At 36.9% G+C, this 22,350-nt stretch overlaps 1 protein-coding gene across 2 annotated transcripts in view; it reads right to left on the minus strand.

The window, feature by feature from the left end:
* LOC129266996 (uncharacterized) overlaps positions 1-22,350 on the minus strand; it is a 125,633-nt gene that overhangs the window by 97,745 nt on the left and 5,538 nt on the right. The window contains exons 3-12 of one of the 2 annotated variants that reach the window (XM_064103802.1): positions 21,043-21,072; positions 19,670-19,782; positions 18,587-18,657; positions 17,388-17,596; positions 16,810-16,863; positions 15,594-15,707; positions 13,640-13,684; positions 4,545-4,583; positions 3,183-3,295; positions 53-123 (exon numbers count right to left, since the gene is read on the minus strand). In XM_064103802.1, the coding sequence (XP_063959872.1) occupies positions 53-123; positions 3,183-3,295; positions 4,545-4,583; positions 13,640-13,684; positions 15,594-15,707; positions 16,810-16,863; positions 17,388-17,596; positions 18,587-18,657; positions 19,670-19,782; positions 21,043-21,072 (859 nt within the window). Of the gene's footprint in view, positions 1-52; positions 124-3,182; positions 3,296-4,544; positions 4,584-13,639; positions 13,685-14,503; positions 14,757-15,593; positions 15,708-16,809; positions 16,864-17,387; positions 17,597-18,586; positions 18,658-19,669; positions 19,783-21,042; positions 21,073-22,350 lie in introns of those variants that run through there. The other variant, XM_064103803.1, reaches the window with a different exon arrangement.

A 22,350-nucleotide genomic window follows, 5' to 3' on the forward strand; every position in this document is an offset into this window, starting at 1 on the left:
AACAATAAAATATGGATTTTTATTCAAATTGATAAAAAGGGATAGGAATTACCTTAGGCCCGTCACAGTCACACCAGTAATGTAACCCATGAGCTGGACATTACTCTGTAACCCAATCATCATCTGGAAAAGGGAACAAATTCAAGATAATGAATTAATTATTTTGAAAAGTTTGATTAATAAAATCAAGTAGAAGTAAATGATTCATAAGGTAGTTAGAATTCATGGATATATGTCACTAGCAACAATAAATCGGCTCACTAAACAACATAAAAATAGGAATATAATCATTTTTCTCAGGTCTCAAATATTAGGCTGCTGCTAAAAAAGTCAGACAACTACTGTTATAAAAATTGAAAAATGTCAAAATAATGGAACCAATGAAAGACCTGAATTGCTATAAAAAATGTCTGTGAGTATATCACAAAACATTTTATCTTTTAGATTCTCTGATAAAATTAGCAATCATGACTGTTACAAGTCATGTTTATCTATGCCAGTGACCCAAATATTTTGTCTTGGTCATGAATCTTTTCCTTTTGTCCAGAGTTATGCAGTGCAGTTGGCTATTAGCACTTTTTCATTTGTGTGTTTCATACCTTGCATAACTCGGTGTTAGGCAGCCTTAGAAAGACTATCTTGCAAGTTCTAAATCCAGGGGGGCGTTTCATGAAAGGACTTGTCGGACGTTTTATCCGACAAGTCCCATTTTATCCGACAGTTACCATAGTAACAATACATCTCAGCCAATCAACATCAGAGAAAGATGTCAGATCTGACAACTTGTCGGTTGAAAATATTGATGAAACGCTCCCCTGATCCCTATTCAATGCTAGGATGGTTCAGATAGTTTTCTTGCAAGGTTTTTGTTATTAGCAGGTGAATGCAATATTTAAGTAGCTTGGCTTTAGATTGGAACTCTTATATGGGAGGAACCCTTGTTAGAATTGATAGTTGTCACTTGAAGCTTAGGAATCGGAGAGGCAAGACCTCCGAGTTCTCTCTAAGAGCAGCAGCTCCTCTGCTAGGGTTTGGTAGCATGAGCTGTGCCGATAGGGTCGGGCGACGACAGCATGTTTAGGCTGTACATCTAGAAACAAGACGTGGTAGTTTCTTATATTTTTCTAGCTATGTTGCACCACATTTGTCTGTACTGGACATGGGCTGCTCCAGTCTTCCAAGCTTTATTGTCACCAATTAAACTGTAAGTGAATTTGAATTGTTACTTCTTTATAACAGTTTTATTAGGCAAATTGTTGAGAGATATTTATGAAGAAAGAAATCAAGTTTTTGGCTACATTGCAATCATTTAAATCATTAATGATTGATTTGAATTTGTAGTATTACATATGTATGCTTTCCATTAAGTGGATTAAAGAGATTATAGATATCTAAAAGGTCATTTGATTTGAAGCTGAGGTATATTATTACAAACATTTTAAAGAATATATTCTTGTAAGTTTGATTATTATCCTTAATTGTCAAAGATATTAACTGTTCTTTTCCAAAGTGAATGTTGCTTAGTATTAACTTTTGCTTGTCATGATGTAACTAGAAATCAGAAATTGTTTTATCATGATTATGGAAATAGCATGAGGCTGATTATTCTTGATTGTTCTTGTGAAATATAATATATTTGTAGTATAAAGGTGAAGCTTATGTTTTGTTAGGGATAGGTAGTTTAATGCCTTGGTATTTTATTATCTGTAGATGGCGTTGACGTTGATGTCGACAGTTTTAAGGACGACATTTTGTCCATTGCGTGAAGGTGTTTCTCAAGCATAGAGGTGTAAACTCGATGTAAACTACAGTATGATGTAAAGTCTACACGAGTCAAGATGAGTCGGTCAAGGCGAACGTCGAAGGACTTCGGCCATGGTAGACGGTCAACGAGTTGATTCCAATATTCCCAAGAAGTTCTTCAGATCAGGTTCCATATTTCAAAGAAATGAAGATATAGAAATAAAAGGACTTTTGGACTTTAAGCAGTAACAACTTAAACTGTTTGGTTATATTTAGATATATTGATCATTTATATAATTAATTGATCAGGAATAGTTAATGGTTGCATTACTGGATTGTATTGCAAGGTATGATCTCCGTTGAATTTGATATTGTTTTATATTGAATACTTTTCCATATTTTATGTTTTCGAAGTAACGTAATTGTTGTTCCAAGGAACAGTTGAACTTGAAGATTGAAATTTAATTTAATTTCCTTAAAACATTGTCTCCATTGTTACTTTGTCTGAGTTCTGTATTTAAGAAGTTGCCACTGGACCATGAAGTCATCACACCCTCCCCATGGCTGTGACAATGACTGTGCATTAATGCAGATAAAAAAATACGTTCATGGTAACTCCTGTAGAAACTCAACAGGACAGCTACCAAGCTGGTGTATATAACCAATCACATACCAAAAAAAATTATGTATAAGTTTATCAGGCATAGTAGCTGACTTTATAGACGACAGATACCACTAGTCACTACTGGGTCTTTTTATCAAAGTGGAGCTAATGGCATAGTGGGGATTTGAACTCACAACCTTGCGATTATGAGTCCAGTGCTCTAACCACTAGACCACACCATATCAATTATCATATCTTACTTTGTTCATGAAACCTGATCATGCAAGAAATGACACACTGACTGTGTCTTAATTGATGTTTGGCCTATCTACATCCCCCCCCAAAAAAAAAAAATCAAAAAAATCATGGGTTGAATTTCACAAACTGAATGTGGATTTGATTCATCATTCTACAACAGAATCCTTGAGGACCATGTTTCACAAAACTAAAAACCCCTGATTGAAAGCTAATAACAGACTTGGACCAATTCAGGATTAGGCAACGAAGCAACTACATGGCTTATCAGGGTTGTACACCCTCCCCTTTCCTCTCCACAGAAAAAAACATTAAGAACCAAAAATAAAAAGTCAGCATGATAAGATAATTTGAACAACAATGAAAGATCTACGGATAATTGAGCAATCAACACATAATCCTTTGTTGAGAGTCAGTATTAAGAATATAAAACATAGCATGCTTTAATAGTGCTCCCAGCTTACACCAAGCCATACTTGATACTTGATGTAGTAATCCTTTTGGCAGCTCATACAGAAGCTATACTGGGATCCTCCTCATGGTCATTGGTCACATATAAAACAAATCATAATAACATTACCTCAGTTTCTACTGTGCCAGTGAAAGACATGTATTCAGAAGATGAAGGATCATTATATTCGGAAATGAAATCAACTCCCTCCAAGGTGGCGGCAACTTTGACATTCACATCCCCTAAAATTGAAAAATACAACAGAAAATATATTATTGTGTAAATTGTAAATCCCTGCCCCGAAAAAATAGTAATAATAACATAGTTTTTTTTTTTATAAGCAAATATCCACCTTATTAGGTGCTCGAGGTGCTCCTTTATAACCCCGGTTAAGCTATTCTACCGATTGCAGTGCTCACAGCACCATTTAGGTCACCTGGGTTCAGTTTAGAGCATTGTGGATCAATTTCTGGCTGAAGGAAATTACGCCATGGCTGGGATCAGAACACATGACACTCTATTTCGAGGCCCGAAGACTAATCCACTGGACCACAACACTCCACATGACACTGAATTGTGCTCCAACGTATGACATAGTGCCAAGAAAATGACACTAATACTAACACAGCATGTTCAGTATAATGTGAATGACACCAGAAATAAAGGCACTTCTTTTGTTTGTTTGTTTTTCACCATTTGGTGACAAATAATAACCGACTATACGGTCACCATTAAATTGGCAATAAGATAGCAAGGCACACTAGCTATGTGGCAATTTGACAAAGCAATGAGACAAACTGGAGAAATTTGTATGAGGGTATGCTGTAAAACTAAGGTATTCTGAATAGTTGGTGTTTTATTGTTTTATTTATGTATTTATTTATTTTCCACTCGTGGGCTGGATGGCCCTCTTCAGCCACAGGCTGTTCTACTGAGGGGTCCAGTGGACACGTTTAAAAAATACAAACATACAATATACAAACAAATACATATATAAAAGAAGACATAAATCAATCCTATACAAGGTAAGAAACGACTACAAATTACAACTTATACAAATGTTAAAAAGAAAAGAAAGAAAAAAAAAGTGGGATGGGGGATGGTGGGGGGGGGTTGAAGTATTAAATACACTGAGAGTTTGAACACAACACCACATACAGTTGAAATGACAAACGGTATGCCTATTTATCAAAACATCACCAATGGGTGTTGAAATAACACCATGAATCTGACACTGGTGAAAAGTGCTTGGTGTCTTCCTCTCAAAGCAAAACTGTTGAGTAGTTTAACACCACTTGTTGCAGTATATGGCAGGTTTATACACCGAATAGGTATTAGACAAAGTGGGATGAGAGTAAGTGGTGCTTCAGTACACAGGGCCTTATATCGTAGAGCTTGGCGATTGGTCATGGAGATCATGTTTATAATTGATCATAATCATGGAATTCAGCCTCATGATCAACTGCCATGCTATATGTGACATTAACTTACCAACGACCACTCCAGGAATCACTGTTGGAGCCATGGTAACTAGTAGAAAACAAGTAAAAGAATAATAATAACTTTGTGAAAATGAAAGTGGAACTCCGCCTAATTTTGGCACTCATTAATAATTTTGACGAGATCATTTACATTTTCTACCACATCACTTTTTATTTTCTTTAAAATATATAAACCCCTCAAAAAAAGTTTTGAAATCTGAGTTTGACCATTAATTTCTCCCAACTCCCAATTTTACACAATGCATATTTTACATCATTCAAAAGATCATTTAATTCTCTTTAAAATTATACCATGCTTGTTATGATCATGCCATCACGAAAACAGCAGGATTCAACAAAAGTGTTGGATGAGGTCTGAATTGAAAAGCTGCAAAACGAGCAGAAATGGTCATGAAGGTTAATACAGAACATGATTCTTTAGTCTGTGTCAATAGAGATGAAATCCATTTAAATCAAGCCCCTGCTTCTGTAGTGATGGTTCTGTGAGAAAACATGGTTTGAAATACCCATGCGTGTTTGTTTGTTTGTTAGTTATGTTTTTGCTTGTGCAGAGGTGTGTTTGATTCCATGTTAATGTTGATGTTAAGGTGCATGAAAACAAAAGAAACCGCTGAGAAACTCACTCATCACCACTGAAAAAAGAACAGTGACTTTCAATATTGTGTCATTTTGCAACTTTTGAATTTTGACCTTGCCCCACATTTCAAGGCACTGCACCTCCATGTGAACCATAATCATATCATGTAGGGTATCATTTTAAAGGGAATTAAATGATCTATGCATTGCTATTAATTACACATTGATATTTACTAAAACCGATGAGGAATTATCGATCAAAGTAAAAAAAAAAAATCTGAGAAACTCACTCATCACCACGGAAAAAAGAACAGTGACTTTCACTATTGTCATTTTGCAACTTTTGAATGTTGACCTTGCCCCACATTTCAAGGCACTGCACCTCCATGTGAACCATAATAATATCATGTAGGGTATCATTTTAAAGGGAATTAAATGCTCTATTCATTGCTATTAATTTCACATTGATATTTACTAAAACCGAGGAGAGATTATTGATCAAAGTCAGATTTCCAAACTTTTTTTGAGGAGTTTATATATATTTTTGAAAAATGAAAAGAAGGAAAAATGGGTTTGGGTGAAGATACAGGCTGGAGGAGGATGAGTGTAATAATGAGTGATAATATGAAATATATATAAAGCTTTGAAAAGGACTCGAAAAACAGTCATTGTCAAACCACTTTATGTAGGCCTTTCATATTAATGGACCTCTCTATCCACTCTCAGTACCTGATAGTAAGAACACAGTTTCTCAGTCTAATAGAGTGTGTTCAGAGTGTGTTCAGGGTGTGTACGTTCACAGCATGTTCAGAGTGTTTGCAGTGTACATATATTCAGAATGTATTCAGTGTGTCCACAGTCTATTAACAGTGGGTGTGTTCAGTGTGTGTTCACAGTATGTTCAGAGTGTGATCACTGTGTCTAAAGTGTGTTCTCAGTCTATACACAGTAGATGTGTTCAGAATCAGTTTTTAACAGTGATCAATGTGTGCTCAGCGTGTTTACTTTGATTAATGTGTTCACAGTCTATACACAGTGGATATGTTCAGAATCATTTAACAGTGTGTTCAGTGTGTGCTAACTGTGTTTAGTGTGTTTCCAGTCTATACACAGTGGATGTGTTCGGAGTGTGTTCTGAATCATGTAACAGTGTGTTCAGTGTATGCTGAGAGAGTGTTTACTGTGTTTTGTGTGTTCACTGTATACACAGTGGATGTGTTCAGAATCATTTAACAGTGTGTTCAGTGTATACTCAGAGTGTGTTTACTGTGTGTTAAGTGTGTTCACAGTGTATACACAGTGGATGTGTTCAGAATCATTTAACAGTGTGTTCAGTGTATACTCAGAGTGTGTTTACTGTGTTCACAGTCTATACACAGTGGATATGTTCAGAGTGTGTCCAGAATCATTTAACAGGGTGTTCAGTATGTACTCACAGTGTGTTAAGTGTGTTCACAGTCTGTACACAGTGGATGTGTTCAGATTCATTTGACAGTGTGTTCACACTGTGGACATATTCTGTATATACTCTGAACACACTGCGATACTGCAGTCTTGGAAAGTAGGCAATAAAGTATGATTTTGGAGTACCTTTAGAATCCAATGTCATGAATCGATTACAAAAGAGCAATTACCTACTAATTGCTGCTGCCAGTGTGGTGCGATATCAGTTTTGTCGCCCTCTACGTTCGTGAGTGAATTAAGAGTCCCCGGGGACAAGCAGGAATCGGATCGGGAGATGGATAAAGGATGGGGGGAGGGGGCAGATGGGGGAGGGGGGATGGCCCCGTAGAGGGAGTACACGACTTGTCCAATGTGGTGGATGTAGTAGGAGAGAGTGAAGTAATGGCAGGTGATATAATAATCAGAGGACTTAAAAAGGGATGATATATATGAAGGGATCAAAGAGGGGGCGCGTGATCGAGGACACGTGCAATGGTATATAATTATGTTGATGATGTTGTTTAATAGGAATGATATACGTTGATATCTATATATGGATACAGAATACTTGGATACTATTATATTAAAACATGTATGGATATGAATACATGGATACGTGGATACTTGGATACTATTGGATACTTGGATACGTGGATACGTGGATACGCGGATACGTGGATACTTGGATACTATTGGATACTTGGATACTTGGATACGTGGATACGTGGATACTTGGATACTGTTGGATACTTGGATACGTGGATACGCGGATACGTGGATACGTGGATACTTGGATACTATTGGATACTTGGATACTTGGATACGTGGATATGTGGATACGCGGATACGTGGATACGCGGATACTATTGGATACTTGGATACGTGGATACGTGGATACGCGGATACGTGGATACGTGGATACTTGGATACTATTGGAGACTTGGATACTTGGATACTTGGATACGTGGATACGTGGATACGCGGATACGTGGATACTTGGATACTGTTGGATACTTGGATACGTGGATACGCGGATACGTGGATACGTGGATACTTGGATACTATTGGATACTTGGATACTTGGATACGTGGATACGCGGATACGTGGATACTTTGATACTATTGGATACTTGGATACTTGGATACGTGGATACGTGGATACGCGGATACATGGATACGTGGATACTATTGGAGACTTGGATACTTGGATACGTGGATACGCGGATACGTGGATACGGGGATCTTAGATACCTTTGGTTACATGGATACTTGGATACGCGGCTACGGGCACATGCCTACATGAAAACTTAGATACATAGATACTTGGATAAGAACATCAAGGAGTTTTTGATACTCTGGAACATGGAAAACACATGAAGAAGTGCATGATACTAAGTGTACTTTTAGAACGAAGCATCACAGACCCTAATTACCTTATTTTCAGATAATTGACATCGTCACTTTTAATCTGTATTTTTCTTGAGAGAAAAGATAGAAAAGGCTACTTTCATCAGTGAATCGTTAAAAATTGGCTGCTCTCTTTATAATTATAACGAGACATATATCAATTCCCTAAGCCCATATGATTACAATTTGACCAATTAATCTTAATCCTTTTTAGGATTGATTTTATTTAATTAAGTTGATTTCAGTAAACAAAATATAAATAAACTATTTGGATTATTATAGATTTTTCAGTCAACATAAAAGAAGGCTAATATAATAACATGTACGAATATGCAGCTTAAAGGTCAAGTCTACCCAAAAAGTTATTGATTTGAATCAATAGAGAAATAAGAAACAAGCCAATTTCATCAAAAAACGTATGTAAAATAAGAAAGTTATGACATTTGGAAGTTTTTCGCTTATATTTCGCAAAACAATTACAATCATGTACAACTCAGTGATAAGTAATAAGACACGAGCAACAGAGAACAACAAAATAGTTAAGTAAGGGGATAATAAGAACGATATACGTTTTGGTTATATTAAAATGACCAATCAATTTCAAAACATTGGTTACAATTCGACAATTAATTTCACTCACTCCTGTTGGTAATTGCAACGAGACACATCATAGGGCCAATATCACAATCCTTTTTTTAAACAAATTAATTTCATTCCTATGTCTTGTTATGTGAATGTCTCGTTCTGATTATAAATTATCTCATATGACTCGTTCTATTTATAATTATTGGCATATAATTTACTTCTTTTCAAAAATTATAGAAAGAGTGAACTTGATGAAGAGAAATAGAAGAGGAATTACAGAAGGGGGAAAATAGGATAAAAGGAGAAGACGGAGGAGGAGAATGAAGAAAAATAGGAATATGAAGTAAGGGAGTGCAATACAAAGTTTTGTGAATGATATATTGCATTATTGGCATATAATTTACTTCTTTTCAAAAATTATCTTCCTACTTATACATCCAGAAGACTATCAAGAGAGCATGGAGAACTGCAATTGTAACAGAACATTGGCATGTAATGACGCCTATGATATAATATCTCGTTTTAAGCATAAATTGGATTAAATTGCATAAACTTTAATTGGTGGGTTGTAATGTGAATGTCTCGTTCTGATTATAAATACGGATAAGTATTAGTCCTATATGATTCGTTCTATATCTTAATTTTTATCAAAAATGATTTTTTTTTTTTAAATAAATATTTTATGAATTTAGACCTAGTTAAAAATTGAATAAGTTGACCGGTTTATGAAAAGACATGACTTTCTTAGCGTTTTTTGAAATGGTGAACAGGAATGTTATATCTGACTAAACAATATTACTGATTCGAGTGCGAAGCGCGATTTAAAATATGTTATAGGGCCTATTGCGATCGGAAACTTCATATTTTAAGTATGTTTTGTACATAAATTTAGACCTAAAAACGGACATTCCTTGCTTTTTTTTTGGGGGGGGGGTCTTGTTGTATGCATTAAAAATTCTTTAGTAATTTACGTTAAATAATGTGTTTAATTGCCAATATTTATTATCATCTACGATTATGCTGTAACGAAAAATGCATACACGACATACCTACAGTTACAACATCACCTTATTAATAAACTGGTTATTAGATACTGTCTTGCTCGAATGCAGTATACTGAAAATTTATCAAAATCGAATATAAAATAAGAAAGTTATGACATTTAAAGATACGCTTATTTTCAACAATTGGAAATTTTGAAATATTACGTGCTTGCACAACACATGTAATTCGATTTAATTATGTTAAAAAATGTCACTTCAGAATTCCTTCAGTTCATTGATAAAGAACCACCTGTGAATGCCTTTGAGACTATAGGGATACCGTGTAAGATTAATACCCCAAATTCTTGAAAGGAGGGATTAAGATTTGATAGTGATTACGTAATCTATTGAAGTTAATGACCGGCATGAACGTGAGACCGGCATGAAACGAGGAAAGAAAGATGAAATAAAAAAAGAGAAAAAATGTGAAAAAGGAATATAAGAAAAAACAGAAATTCAAGTTTATATTCCTAATGCATTTTAAGCACTTTGTTTGATCGTGAATGATATTTTATTAATAAGAAATAATAATAAATGATAGCATGTTTTTAAATATCGCTTTTCTCAGAACGGCTCAAAACGATTTACAGCATATTATTGTCCCATGATTCATTTCAATCCCGCATGAAAAGTGCACAATTTCCACATCTTGGGAAGCATTCCTTGCATTCATCGCAGCCTCGAAATGGCGCTTGCAAATTCAAGCATACAATAACTTTCGCATCCAACCGGGTACCCATTTAGCACCTGGGTCGAGAGTGGCAAGGTGTGCCGGCAATACGTCTTACCAAAGGACGGTATATAGACCGCGGTGAGAATCGAACACACGACTCTCCGTTTACAAGGCGGGAGTCAGAACCACTATACGCCACGACTCTTAAAAAAAAGGCCTTCCTGAAAAAGTCGTGCACAGAACATGTTTCTCATAAACATAAAATATGAGCGCGAACTTCTTTCAAACATCAAGGACGAAAAGACCCAAGTATTTTTCGTAAAAATGAATAGCGTGCACAATCTTCTTAATTAAAGTATTAAAAGCATGAAGAGCGAAATGAACCAATAATTTTAACAAATTGACCTAGCTGAAACACTGATATCTTCCCGTCTGTAAATTTCTTCACTCTTTTTCTTCTTTTCCACTCTTCTTTGCATTTATTCCATTTTTCCTTTTTACGCAGCCAATAGGGCGTAGAGATCGCATTCGGCCTCCTGGAATTGCCCATTTACATTTTCTTTTTTAGTCTATATTTTAATTGGTACAAGAGGAGGCAAAGGCGATTAGACACTGGATTCACAAGTTCGTCCAAAAATTAAAACTGATATTTCTAATCTTACACATTCACAATCTTGGCCAATTATTGTCTGTTCATTATCGCGATTTTTTTTCCTACTTGATTCTATTTCATCTCCTTTGTTTATCCAGGGGCCGCGGAACGGTTTTCAAAGTGGGGGGGGGGGGGGCTGAAGCCCTTACAAAGGCAATGCGAGCGCGTAGCGCGAGCCACTTCCAGTCACGAGTGGATACCATGCGCGACCATGGGGTCTCGAAAAGCACCCTAAACACGTAATTTCCATATTCTGAAAATGCGCCCCTTAACAAGTATTGGCGCGTGAAACCCTACCCTTAGCAAGAATTGGTAACAAAACGATACTCTTGGCAAATGTTCCCTGAAATGAACCCCTAAACAAGTACAGGAATGTTTTATTGTTACGGGTCCTTCGGTCGTCGGCTTTACCTTATTTGGTTTAGTACGACCCCACCTTCTACACCTCGCGCAAATCGTGACTCTAAATACGAAGTGTTGGGGCGAATTCGACCCTAAACACGTAATTTTCCTAGCGAAATAGATACCCTTTTTTCATTATTTTTGTGTTTTTGACACCCTTATCACGTTACGTACATAACGTGCCCTATCGTGAAAAAGACATCCTTTTTACGTGTTTTTTTTTGTCGCGCATGGTATCCACTCGTCAATGTAAGTGCCCCCCCCCCCGCGGGGTTCAAACAAGGACAGAAAATGAGCTATGCCTATATTATACGAATCGCTTCATATTTATCCTCCTAAACATTCAGAATCCATGTCATATTCATCATAATCTCTAGATTTATAGAGAAAAAACAGCAAAAATATTGCTCTACAATTCTAAAAAGAAGGGTATATACATGTATATATTATTTTAATTATACGAACCAAAAGTCCAGTTTTCTGTCTTATAATTTACTGTGAAAATCACAAGAATTTGATTAAAAAAAAAATAGGTAGGCCTGTACAATTTTTTTTTTAATTAAAAAAGAAACAAAAATAGAATGGACAAGAAAGGAAGAATATAAAAGAGAAAAGAAAAATATATAAAAAAAAAAAAAGAAGAAAAGAAAGGAGAAAAACAACGTAAAGGAAAACAAGTACAGGAATGTTTTATTGTTACGGGTCCTTCGGTCGTCGGCTTTACCTTATTTGGTTTAGTACGACCCCACCTTCTACACCTCGCGCAAATCGTGACTCTAAATACGAAGTGTTGGGGCAAAAAGGACATCCTTTATAAAACATTTTAATTTTGTTTTATCATCCCCGCGAATTCGACCCTAAACACGTAATTTTCCTAGCGAAATAGATACCCTTTTTTCATTATTTTTGTGTTTTTGACACCCTTATCACGTTACGTACATAACGTGCCCTAACGTGAAAAAGACATCCTTTTTACGTGTTTTTTTTTGGTCGCGCATGGTATCCACTCGTCAATGTAAGTGCCCCCCCCCCCCGCGGGGTTCAAACAAGGACAGAAAATGAGCTATGCCTATATTATACGAATCGCTTCATATTTATCCTCCTAAACATTCAGAATCCATGTCATATTCATCATAATCTCTAGATTTATAGAGAAAAAAACAGCAAAAATATTGCTCTACAATTCTAAAAAGAAGGGTATATACATGTATATATTATTTTAATTATACGAACCAAAAGTCCAGTTTTCTGTCTTATAATTTACTGTGAAAATCACAAGAATTTGATTTAAAAAAAAATAGGTAGGCCTGTACAATTTTTCTTTTAATTAAAAAAGAAACAAAAATAGAATGGACAAGAAAGGAAGAATATAAAAGAGAAAAGAAAAATATATTTAAAAAAAAAGAAGAAAAGAAAGGAGAAAAAAACGTAAAGGAAAAGGAAAAGTGTTTAAACAAGGACAAAAAAATGAGCTATATGCCTGTATTGTCTTGAAAATGATTTTTTTTTAAATAAGATGACTGAGACACGTACTGCACTGGGCCATGTTAAACCAAGAAAAGAATATAAACCAACAAAATTCTACTTTTAGTTAAAGACAGATCGACCGACTGAAATGTGGATGAAAATATTTTCTGATTCTCCCTTCTTTTCCCCCTTTTCGCGAAAGGTGCATGGATCCTCCCCTGTATAACATACCCCCACGACTCTCCCTCCTTCCACCCCCCCCCCCCTTTGGCGAAAGCTGGATACTCCCCTGTACCCCCTCCCCCGTATCCACAAACATTATCCCAGCTGCCCGTATCCTCGTATCCACGTATCCGCGTATCTTCGTATCCATGTATCCAGTTATCAGTACGGTAGTAGTATCCACGTATCCGCGTATCCACGTATCCTCGTATCCATGTATCCAGTTATCAGTACGGTAGTAGTATCCACGTATCCGCGTATCTTCGTATCCATGTATCCATTTATCAGTACGGTAGTAGTATCCACGTATCCCAGTATCCACGTATCCTCGTATCCATGTGTATCCACGTATCTTAGTATCCATGTATCCGCTTTTATCTCAAAAACGTAATTTCTAAAAAAGTTAACAAGTACCGGTACGTCGTATCCGTTGTTTTCTCGTTTTAAAATCTAGAGATTTTTGTAATCGATTCATGACATTGGATTCTAAAGGTAAGCCGATTACCTTTAGAATCCAATGTCATGGTATCCGTTGTTTTCTCGTTTTAAAATCTAGAGATTTTTGTAATCGATTCATGACATTGGATTCTAAAGGTAAGCCATGATTTTTTTACCCGTTGTCGTAGGTGTCGCTGTTGTGGTCTCTTCTGTTGGTGATTCTGTGTGTAAAATTGAAAAAAAAAATATTGACGTTGACATATTGGTCATGTTTCTTCACAAGACGTTAAAAATACAAACTAGATCAATTTTAAACACACCGTGCAATACTTTGAAAAGAAAAACAATTGTACTGTTATTATCTAGTTGGGAAGGCAAAAATAACTTTAAAAGAATAAAAGTGGTCGATCACTGATCACTCCAATTGTTCCCTGCCTCTTATCAAGACTATATAGCCCCAAGAGATTTCCAATTTTTCCTTGGGGTCCAAGGGGGAGCAGCCCGGCAGGAATTCCCCATCACTGTCACTCATCAGAATCAAATATGTTCTTTGAATGGAAAATATATCAACATACCAGAGAAATGATAGTGAGACAATTCCCCTTGCATGCTCGGACAATTGGGTTTCATGACATTCGCTCCTGCAACAACTGCTCGATGGAAAATCAAAACTGCTCATCGAGGCAAACACAAAACCTTACCTCCAAAGGTAAATAAACCGTAAAAGCTAGGCCTAATCCTTTGACCTTATCTTTACACTACTCAGTACAAAAAACTCAATTACATAATTCTCGCTCTAATAAGTCTAACCCAATGCCCAGAGACCAGATCAAATGTCACCAGAACAAATGTAGTGTCACAGGTCACCGACAATCGATCAGCCGATCACGGAAAGTCATCGGCTTACACAGCTCTTTCAGCTCCATGGCTTTCTGAATTGAAACGCATCGTTCAGTAGCGGTACCATGTTTTGCCACAATCAACACCGCACATCGCCCCAGACTTTCCGTACAATCTTTCTCACAGTCACACACTCATACCTCGCTGATGTTGTTGGAGGCACACGGCCACGGTGTTGAAAATCCGCATCCCATCTCTTTATTTTGAATGCTTGAATCCTTGGGAAAAAATAAATCACAGTCGTTTCTTACACCGTTTGGTGGATGACACCGGAGACCTGGGGCAGGCCTACCACACATGTTAGCTGTGTTTGTTAACTTTCATTCAATCTTCGGTGAGGATAAACGACACGGCATCATCAACCATCAACTCGAAATCTCGATTACACCGTATGTTGTTATGCAATAATAACTAGCCAATCTCTTCCTTGTTCCAGATTCTGCACCTGAGAAAGCTTGAGACCCCCTTTATTTCGGATGGATATGAATAATTTCGGCAGTCCGGGGGGGGGGGGGGGGGGGGAGGGGGGGGTGTTGGCGACCCCGGCTTTGACGCCTCGGCCCGAACAATAGCTTTTCATTGGAAGGGAATAACTATAAAATAATCAATTGATTCTTAAAGAATATAAGTCCACGTACCCCAACAAAAGATGATTTGAACAAAAGGAGAAAAATCCAACAAACATAACACTGAAAATTTCATAAATATTGGATGAAAAATAAAGATATACAACATTTTAAATATTCGCTTAATCACAAAACAGTTAAATGCACATCCTTGTCGGCATGCAAATGAGGAGACTGGTGATGTCATCCACTCATACTATTTCTTTTGTTTTTTATTACATGAAATATTTTAATTTTCTCCTCTTGTTAGCACGATTGTTTAATTAAAGTCAAGTTGGTCCTTGTTTTCTGTAAAAAAATTAATTATAGTATAATTCAAACAATAAAAAAAAATATATAGTGAGTGAGGGACATCATCATCGACTGATCATTTACATGTCACTAGGTTGTGCATATCACCTTTTTGGGAAAATAAGCGAAACTTTAAAATGTCATGTTTCTTATTTTACATCCGATTTTGATGAAATTTTTAGCATTATATGCTAGTTTGATTTTTCTCTATTTATTCAAATCAACATTTTTCTGGGGTGGACTTGACCTTTAAGTATTTTCATGTTTCCTAGTTGGAGGAAGCGGGAAGGGGGTGACAGGGGGCTAAACATACCGCATAGTTGCTCATCCTCCCCAGTCGAACATTGCTCCTCGTTATCACATCTTAACGATTGAGTGATGCATGTGCCGTCATTGCAGCGGAAAAATCCTTCCTCGCAAGCTTCTCCTGTGACGGGAAATATTAATATCATGGTGTATATGATAATGAAAATGACAGAATTGGCAATTATATAGGCCTCATGATAACGATGAATATCGATGATCATGATTGACGATGGTGATGATGATGACATAGTGATGGTGATGATGATGGCGGTGATAATGAGGAGAAGGGGGAGAATATTGTGATCGATGGTGTTGACGGTGATGATGCAATGATGATGATGATGATGACAATGGTGATGATGATGATGATGATAGACCTAATGATGATGATGATGATGATGATGATAAAAATGATAATACTGAAGGCTAACATAAATTCATGATGATGATTACATAATCATCATATAGGCCTACATACCATCTCGTCATGATAAAAATCAATTTAATCTTGTTATCCTTATCATTCATATCGGCAATATAGGTCTAACTTTGCAATTAGTGGCACTAGTGGAAAGCCGGATTACTACACTACAATTTCTCTTGTACTTTATCATTTGAAATACGAAATGTTTATGTTACAGTACTTGCAACAAAAATCAAGGTTTGATTACTATAATTTGATTACTAATAACATAATTAATTGTCTGTATCGTAACCTATTGTAAATCCATGAAAAACGTCCTTACTGTTATATTCATAAAAGATAAATATTCTATATTATTTTCATATAGTACAGTGCAAGGTAGAAAATAAGTGACATCACGCTCTCTCACTTGCATAGGGCCTACTGCCCAGGGGCCCTTTCTTCTAATAACAAATTTACAATAACAGTTTAAAGCTAATGAATTAATTTAAATTGATGTTAAAGATATTGTCCAATTGTTACAACAACAGGTCTTTATGCATATGGAACGGGACTTAGGATGTGCATATAACTGCTTTGAGAAAGTAAATGATACTTTTAAGTGGGCACGTTTTAATTTCACACCCGATTCTAATCGAAATTACCAATGTATTGGTTGTTCCATTATTTGCTTTATATTCAGATTAATTTTCTGTTGGGGGAATTGCCCTTCAATTATGAAACATTATTTAAAAACTTTGTTTGTTTGCGGCATTTAGAGACGAGATATTGAGATAAACGGCAAAACAGCAATACATACCAGGCGTGACGGTATCTGGTAGATTCGTGCCATCTGCTGTTACCGGAACAGATACTGTCATGAAAAGTAAAAAAAAAAAAAAAAGGAAAAAAAAATGCTCTTTGAGAATTGCGTATCTAATATCGGAAATGCTGTGCAAATACATATAATATAAATAATTGAATTGAATTGATATAAATATGAAATTATGTATTGCTCTTCGTTGGAATTGAGCACTCTTGGAAATCTCAACTACTATACTGATATATATATATATATATATATATATATATATATATATATATATATATATATACAAAGTTCAAAGTTAATTCGGATGAAAACCAAAGTTTTCTCCAGGGGTAGACGAACAGCCCAAAGAACCCTGAATAAGAAATCTCCACAAAGACCACCGAGAAATCGGCCATGAATTGTGAAGAACCAGGAACCTCAACATGCTCAAGGGCCATATATCATAGTACACAGAAACACCTTTGAAAATCAATAACGATTTGTGGTGTTTCAGTGGCTGTGCTCCCATGTGCTCTCTCTGGAATGGGGGATAACTAAACCTAATAAGCTATTAAACCAAAAATTACCCTCTGAAATTTCAACTTGGACATCTGTCGATCCAAGATTTCCATTGTTGGACAGTGATTGCATAACAGCGTCGTTGGTGGCGTCAGACACCTGATTCGCTACTTGAAGCTGAACATCAAATGCCGATGAGGAGTCTGCAGCTCCAGGCAAGGCCGTCGCGACGTCACCAGAAACTACGATTTCTGCACCCACGACAATACTCCCAGGACTAGAGGGAATAAGAGAATATGATGATCATTTGTTGATGGGGTAATAATATGAAAACGCGATGACAACATAAGTAGCCTTTTAAAACCATTTTCTTGATGCTGAACTTTAGACCTATACAGGCTTCCCCGTTGCTAAAATTGCTGCTTTCCGTACCTAAAACTACTGCTGATACTACAACTGCTACTACTAGTACTATTTCTACTTGTACTACTACTTCTACTATATAGCCCTACTGCTGCTGCTGCTACTACTATTATTACTACTACTACTACTACTACTACTACTACTACTACTACTACTACTACTACTACTACTACTTCTACTTCTACTACTACTACTACTGCTACCACCACCACTACTGCTACTACTACTACTACTACTACTACTACTACCACCACCACCACCACCAATACTGCTACTACTACTACTACTACTACTACTACTACAACTACATACTACTACTGCTGCTATACTATCACTACTAATAATATTTTTTGTAATATAAAGTATACCCTATCAGTATAAAGTATATCCTGCATCATTCAAACAATAATTCATTTTCATTTACTGTGTTTTCAAATAATTATAGGCATATAAGAAAAAAAATACAATTGTTCTTTTCTTGAGGGTTTAACACTAAGGAGCGACTTTGACAAAATACAAGTACAAGTCCCCTGCCGCGATCCCAAGACTTCGCATAGAAGCAATAGGGTCCCATGGTGTGCATGGGAGAGCGTTTTGGCCCAATATACTAGTATTAGTCTCCGGACTTTGAAACAGAGGGTCGTGGGTTCAAATCCCAGCCATGGTGTAATTTCCTTCAGCAAGAAATTGATCTGCATTGTGCTGCACTCAACCTAGGTTAGGTAAACGTGTACTTGCATGGCAGGAATTAATTCCTTGAAATGCTTGTGCACTGCAAAGCCACTAGTCAAAAGCCGGGCTAATAATTATTATTATCATAAATTATTAAGAGAGTACTATTTACTTTAAACTTGTCACAGTTACATTGTTTACGAAGCCTCCAATCATATCGTCATTCTGTAGTCCGTTCATCATCTTAAAAGAAAGAGAAGAATCATAAAATTTAATATTTTGACTCGTAAAAGGAATACAAAATTTGACCCAGACATATAAAGATAACCTTATCCATCGCATGAAGTGATAGGCAAATAGCAAACGGTTAGAAAATAATAAATTAGTTAAACTCTGCCTATTGTTCCCAATAGTACGCCATGTAATTAATATATGAATGCTAGTTCTTGATGTATGAATTGGAATTTTGTATCCGTTTAAATGTTTTTTTTAATGTATACGATAAATATTGTATCATTCATTTATGCGTGTGGAGCGTTGTGGCCCAGTGGATTAGTCTCCGAACTTTGAAACAGAGGGTCATGGGTTCGAATCCGAGCCATGGCGTAATTTCCTTCGGCAATAAATTCATTCACATTGTGCTGCACTCGACCCAGGTGAGGTGAATGGGTACCCGGTAGGATTTATTCCTTGAACGCTTTAGCGCCTATTAATATGGCGGCTCAGCTAAAGCCGGGGTAACAATATGATACCAAGTATCAAAGCGCAGTTGAGTATATGCACATAGTAACTGCGCTATATAAATGGACATATTATTATTATCAATATTATACAGGAAAGGATTAACATGATGTATTCCCTCTGTAAAATATTTTTTTTTAAATGAGGATATGAACAACAGAGGAAATTGGAAAAAAAGTGAAGGGACATGAGGAAAACGAAAAAAAAAAAAAAAATAGAGACATGTTGATCGGTGCCATTTCTGGTTAAAAAGAAAGTAATTTCATTCTTTAGGTAGTGACCTTCTCCAGGGGCCGCGAAATGGGGGGGGGGGGGGTGGCTGCGGATGCTTCAGCCCCCATTTCTATCCCTATAAACCGTGTACAAAAACGTAAAAAATTTCCATCTGATGGTGATTTTTTGCATGGTTATCCGGACTTAGCCCGGCCCCAACTTTTAACTCAGCCCTCCCACTTTCAAAACCGTTCCGCGGCCCTTGCTCTCTACCACCACCACCCTGTGGGTACAAGATTACCTCAGCTTCCGTCTTGCTCGCAAACTCCATATATTCAGTAGATGAGGGGTCACTGAACTCTGGAATGAATACAACTCCATTCAGGGTGGCAGACACTTTGATGTTCACATCGCCTGGGTTTGATGACATCAAATGAGAATTATAAATCAGGTATAAGTGAGAATTTGAGTGAAAGATGATCATGCAATAATCGGCATTTATAATGCGTCTTCTATAGCACCATCAAAGCCAAACTGGAAAGGGATAAAGCACTCTAAAACAGAGAGTAAAAATTAACCCAATATTGGGTAAAAGGGAGCATGAATATTTGCTGGGTAATTTTTCCCCCAAATATTGGGCAAAATGCACGTTTGAAGGGTAAATTTCAACGACATATTGCGTAAAATTTACAAAATATTTGGTATCTTTTTACCCAACAAACATGCATGTTCCCATGATTTTACCCAATATTGGGTAAACTTTTTCTAGAGTATGACAACTTGGCACACAAGTGCAAATAGGTAAATTGTTGCCTGGCAGTTTCGTATACTTTCCGTTTGATCTGACCTTACATGATTTAATCTCATTATTTTTAAAACGAGTTCGTCTTCTAAACCATTTTGTCTAAAACTACATGTACCATTCAGCCCATAACGCTCAGAATATGCTACACAGTGGCATGTATTCAAACTCGGGTTCAATTCAAACGTACTCTGGTCTAACTGTCTGACGTGATTGTGGTTGTGGACTCGGAGACAAACACCAATAACAGTGCAGGTTCGAGTTCTCAGCTCATCTGAGATGTAAATTGCCAATTCGTCTATTGCCAACTGGTCCACTCATCACACGGTCTACCTTCATTTAGTCTAATGCCATTCCACCCATCAACATTTCGTCTAACAACCATTTGTTCCAATAACCAGTTGGTCCAATCATCACTTCGTCTAATCACCATTTCGTCTGTGACCATTTAGTCTCATAACCAGTTGGTCTAACATCCATTTCATTTTCTTCATTTTGCACAATTAACACTCAGTCAAATTAACATACAATGTCAACAAATTATTTTGACACTGTTGGCTTCCCATAATTTTAGTACTGGTTAGACTATAAAGCCTAGTTATTCAAACCAGACCAAGACGGGCCATTTTGTCTAATATCTAGGTAATTTAACATCTCTTTGTCTATGTTTAGTCTGTTTATGAATACAAGTTTTCATAAAGTGGAAACTAATTCATAGACGAAGTGGAAATTAGATCTTTTAGACCAGGCGGGTCTTAGACCAAGTGCAGCGTAAATCAAACTGCAATTTTACTTTCAGCGAGTATTTTCTGAGAAGTAGACCCACTGCTTATGAATGTTATAGACCATGTACACCAAGTGAATATACTTACCAACTACTACTCCCGGAATGACGGTTGGAGCTAGGTAGAAAAGGAGAAAAATCCGAAGAAAAGCATTTTGGAAACGAAATAGAAACATAAAGTGATGATTTGCATATATGTGTTTCATTGACTCAAAGATTTTAACGATGAAGTGTTCTAAGTTTATTTTTCCTCAATTTCATTTATTTTTATTTTGTGCTTTCTTATAATTAGACCTATTCAGTGGCTTAATTGGCATTATGGTTATCACATACATGACATAACACTGACAATTTTTTTTTTTAAGATAGGGATAGTTTTCTCTTGGTCTGAGAAAAGGAAACTGGAAATTGACGGTTACGAGAAAGAGAGGGGAGAGAAGGGGGGGGGGGGGCTAAGTGTACTTGGCGTTATATTTCTAAAGGCATGTGCTTGCTTATCTGAATAACATGCCTTTTCTTGAACTACGGAAGTTGGTGTACCCAGGAAGGTGTGTAAGAGGGTGTGTGTGTACGTGCTTATAGAGATCAGTAGAACTAGGATTTAAAAAAAATAAAAAGTAGAAGAAAAACCTTCGTCAAACCGTTCCAGTTGTCAGAGTGCAAGGATGTGCATGTGGGTAGTGTGGGATATGAAAAATGCAAAGGGGAACGGAATAATAATAGTGTGCGCGCGTGTGTGTGTCTTTCTGTGGGAGGCGTTTATACGAGTACATGGCTTTCGTATTCTCTGAGTGGGTCTGTGTGTGGGGGTGAATACTGATGCCATCGTAATGTGATGTTAGAATGCCCCATGGGTCTTAGTGGCGTGTGTGTGTTTGTGTGGGATTTTATACCAGTAATATGCGTTCTCGAGGGTAGTGAATGAGTGAGGGAGTGGGTGAGGGTGAATTAGACCGGCAGAGGCGGGGTTATGTGATTTTGCAATGGAAAATTTACCACGGGTCTTGGGTCTTTGTTTCTATGGACCTTAATACCCGTATGGGGATTTGTGTTCTTCAGAGGAGCTGGTGAGTAGTGTCTAATTAAGATAGGTGTGGGTGTGTGTGTGTGGGTGAAGACAGAAATGTAGTGATGTGACCTACAATGCAACAGATATAACGGATCTTAGAGCATGGGTGTGTTTCATTGTGTGGGCCTGCATACCAATATGGGTTTTTTTTCCGTTCTTTAGAGGGGTAAAGAGTGTGTGAGGGAGTGTTGGGTGTGTATGTGGGTGAAGACCAGATGGGGTTATGTGCAAGATGTATGGGTATTAGTACATGGACAAATACGTGTACGTGTTGTTTGTTGTTGCTTCTATGGGCCTAGTGTGGGGATTTAAGTCCTCGTGAGGTGT

Source organism: Lytechinus pictus, chromosome 8, assembly GCF_037042905.1.
Source record: "Lytechinus pictus isolate F3 Inbred chromosome 8, Lp3.0, whole genome shotgun sequence".
Lineage (NCBI taxonomy): Eukaryota > Metazoa > Echinodermata > Echinoidea > Temnopleuroida > Toxopneustidae > Lytechinus > Lytechinus pictus.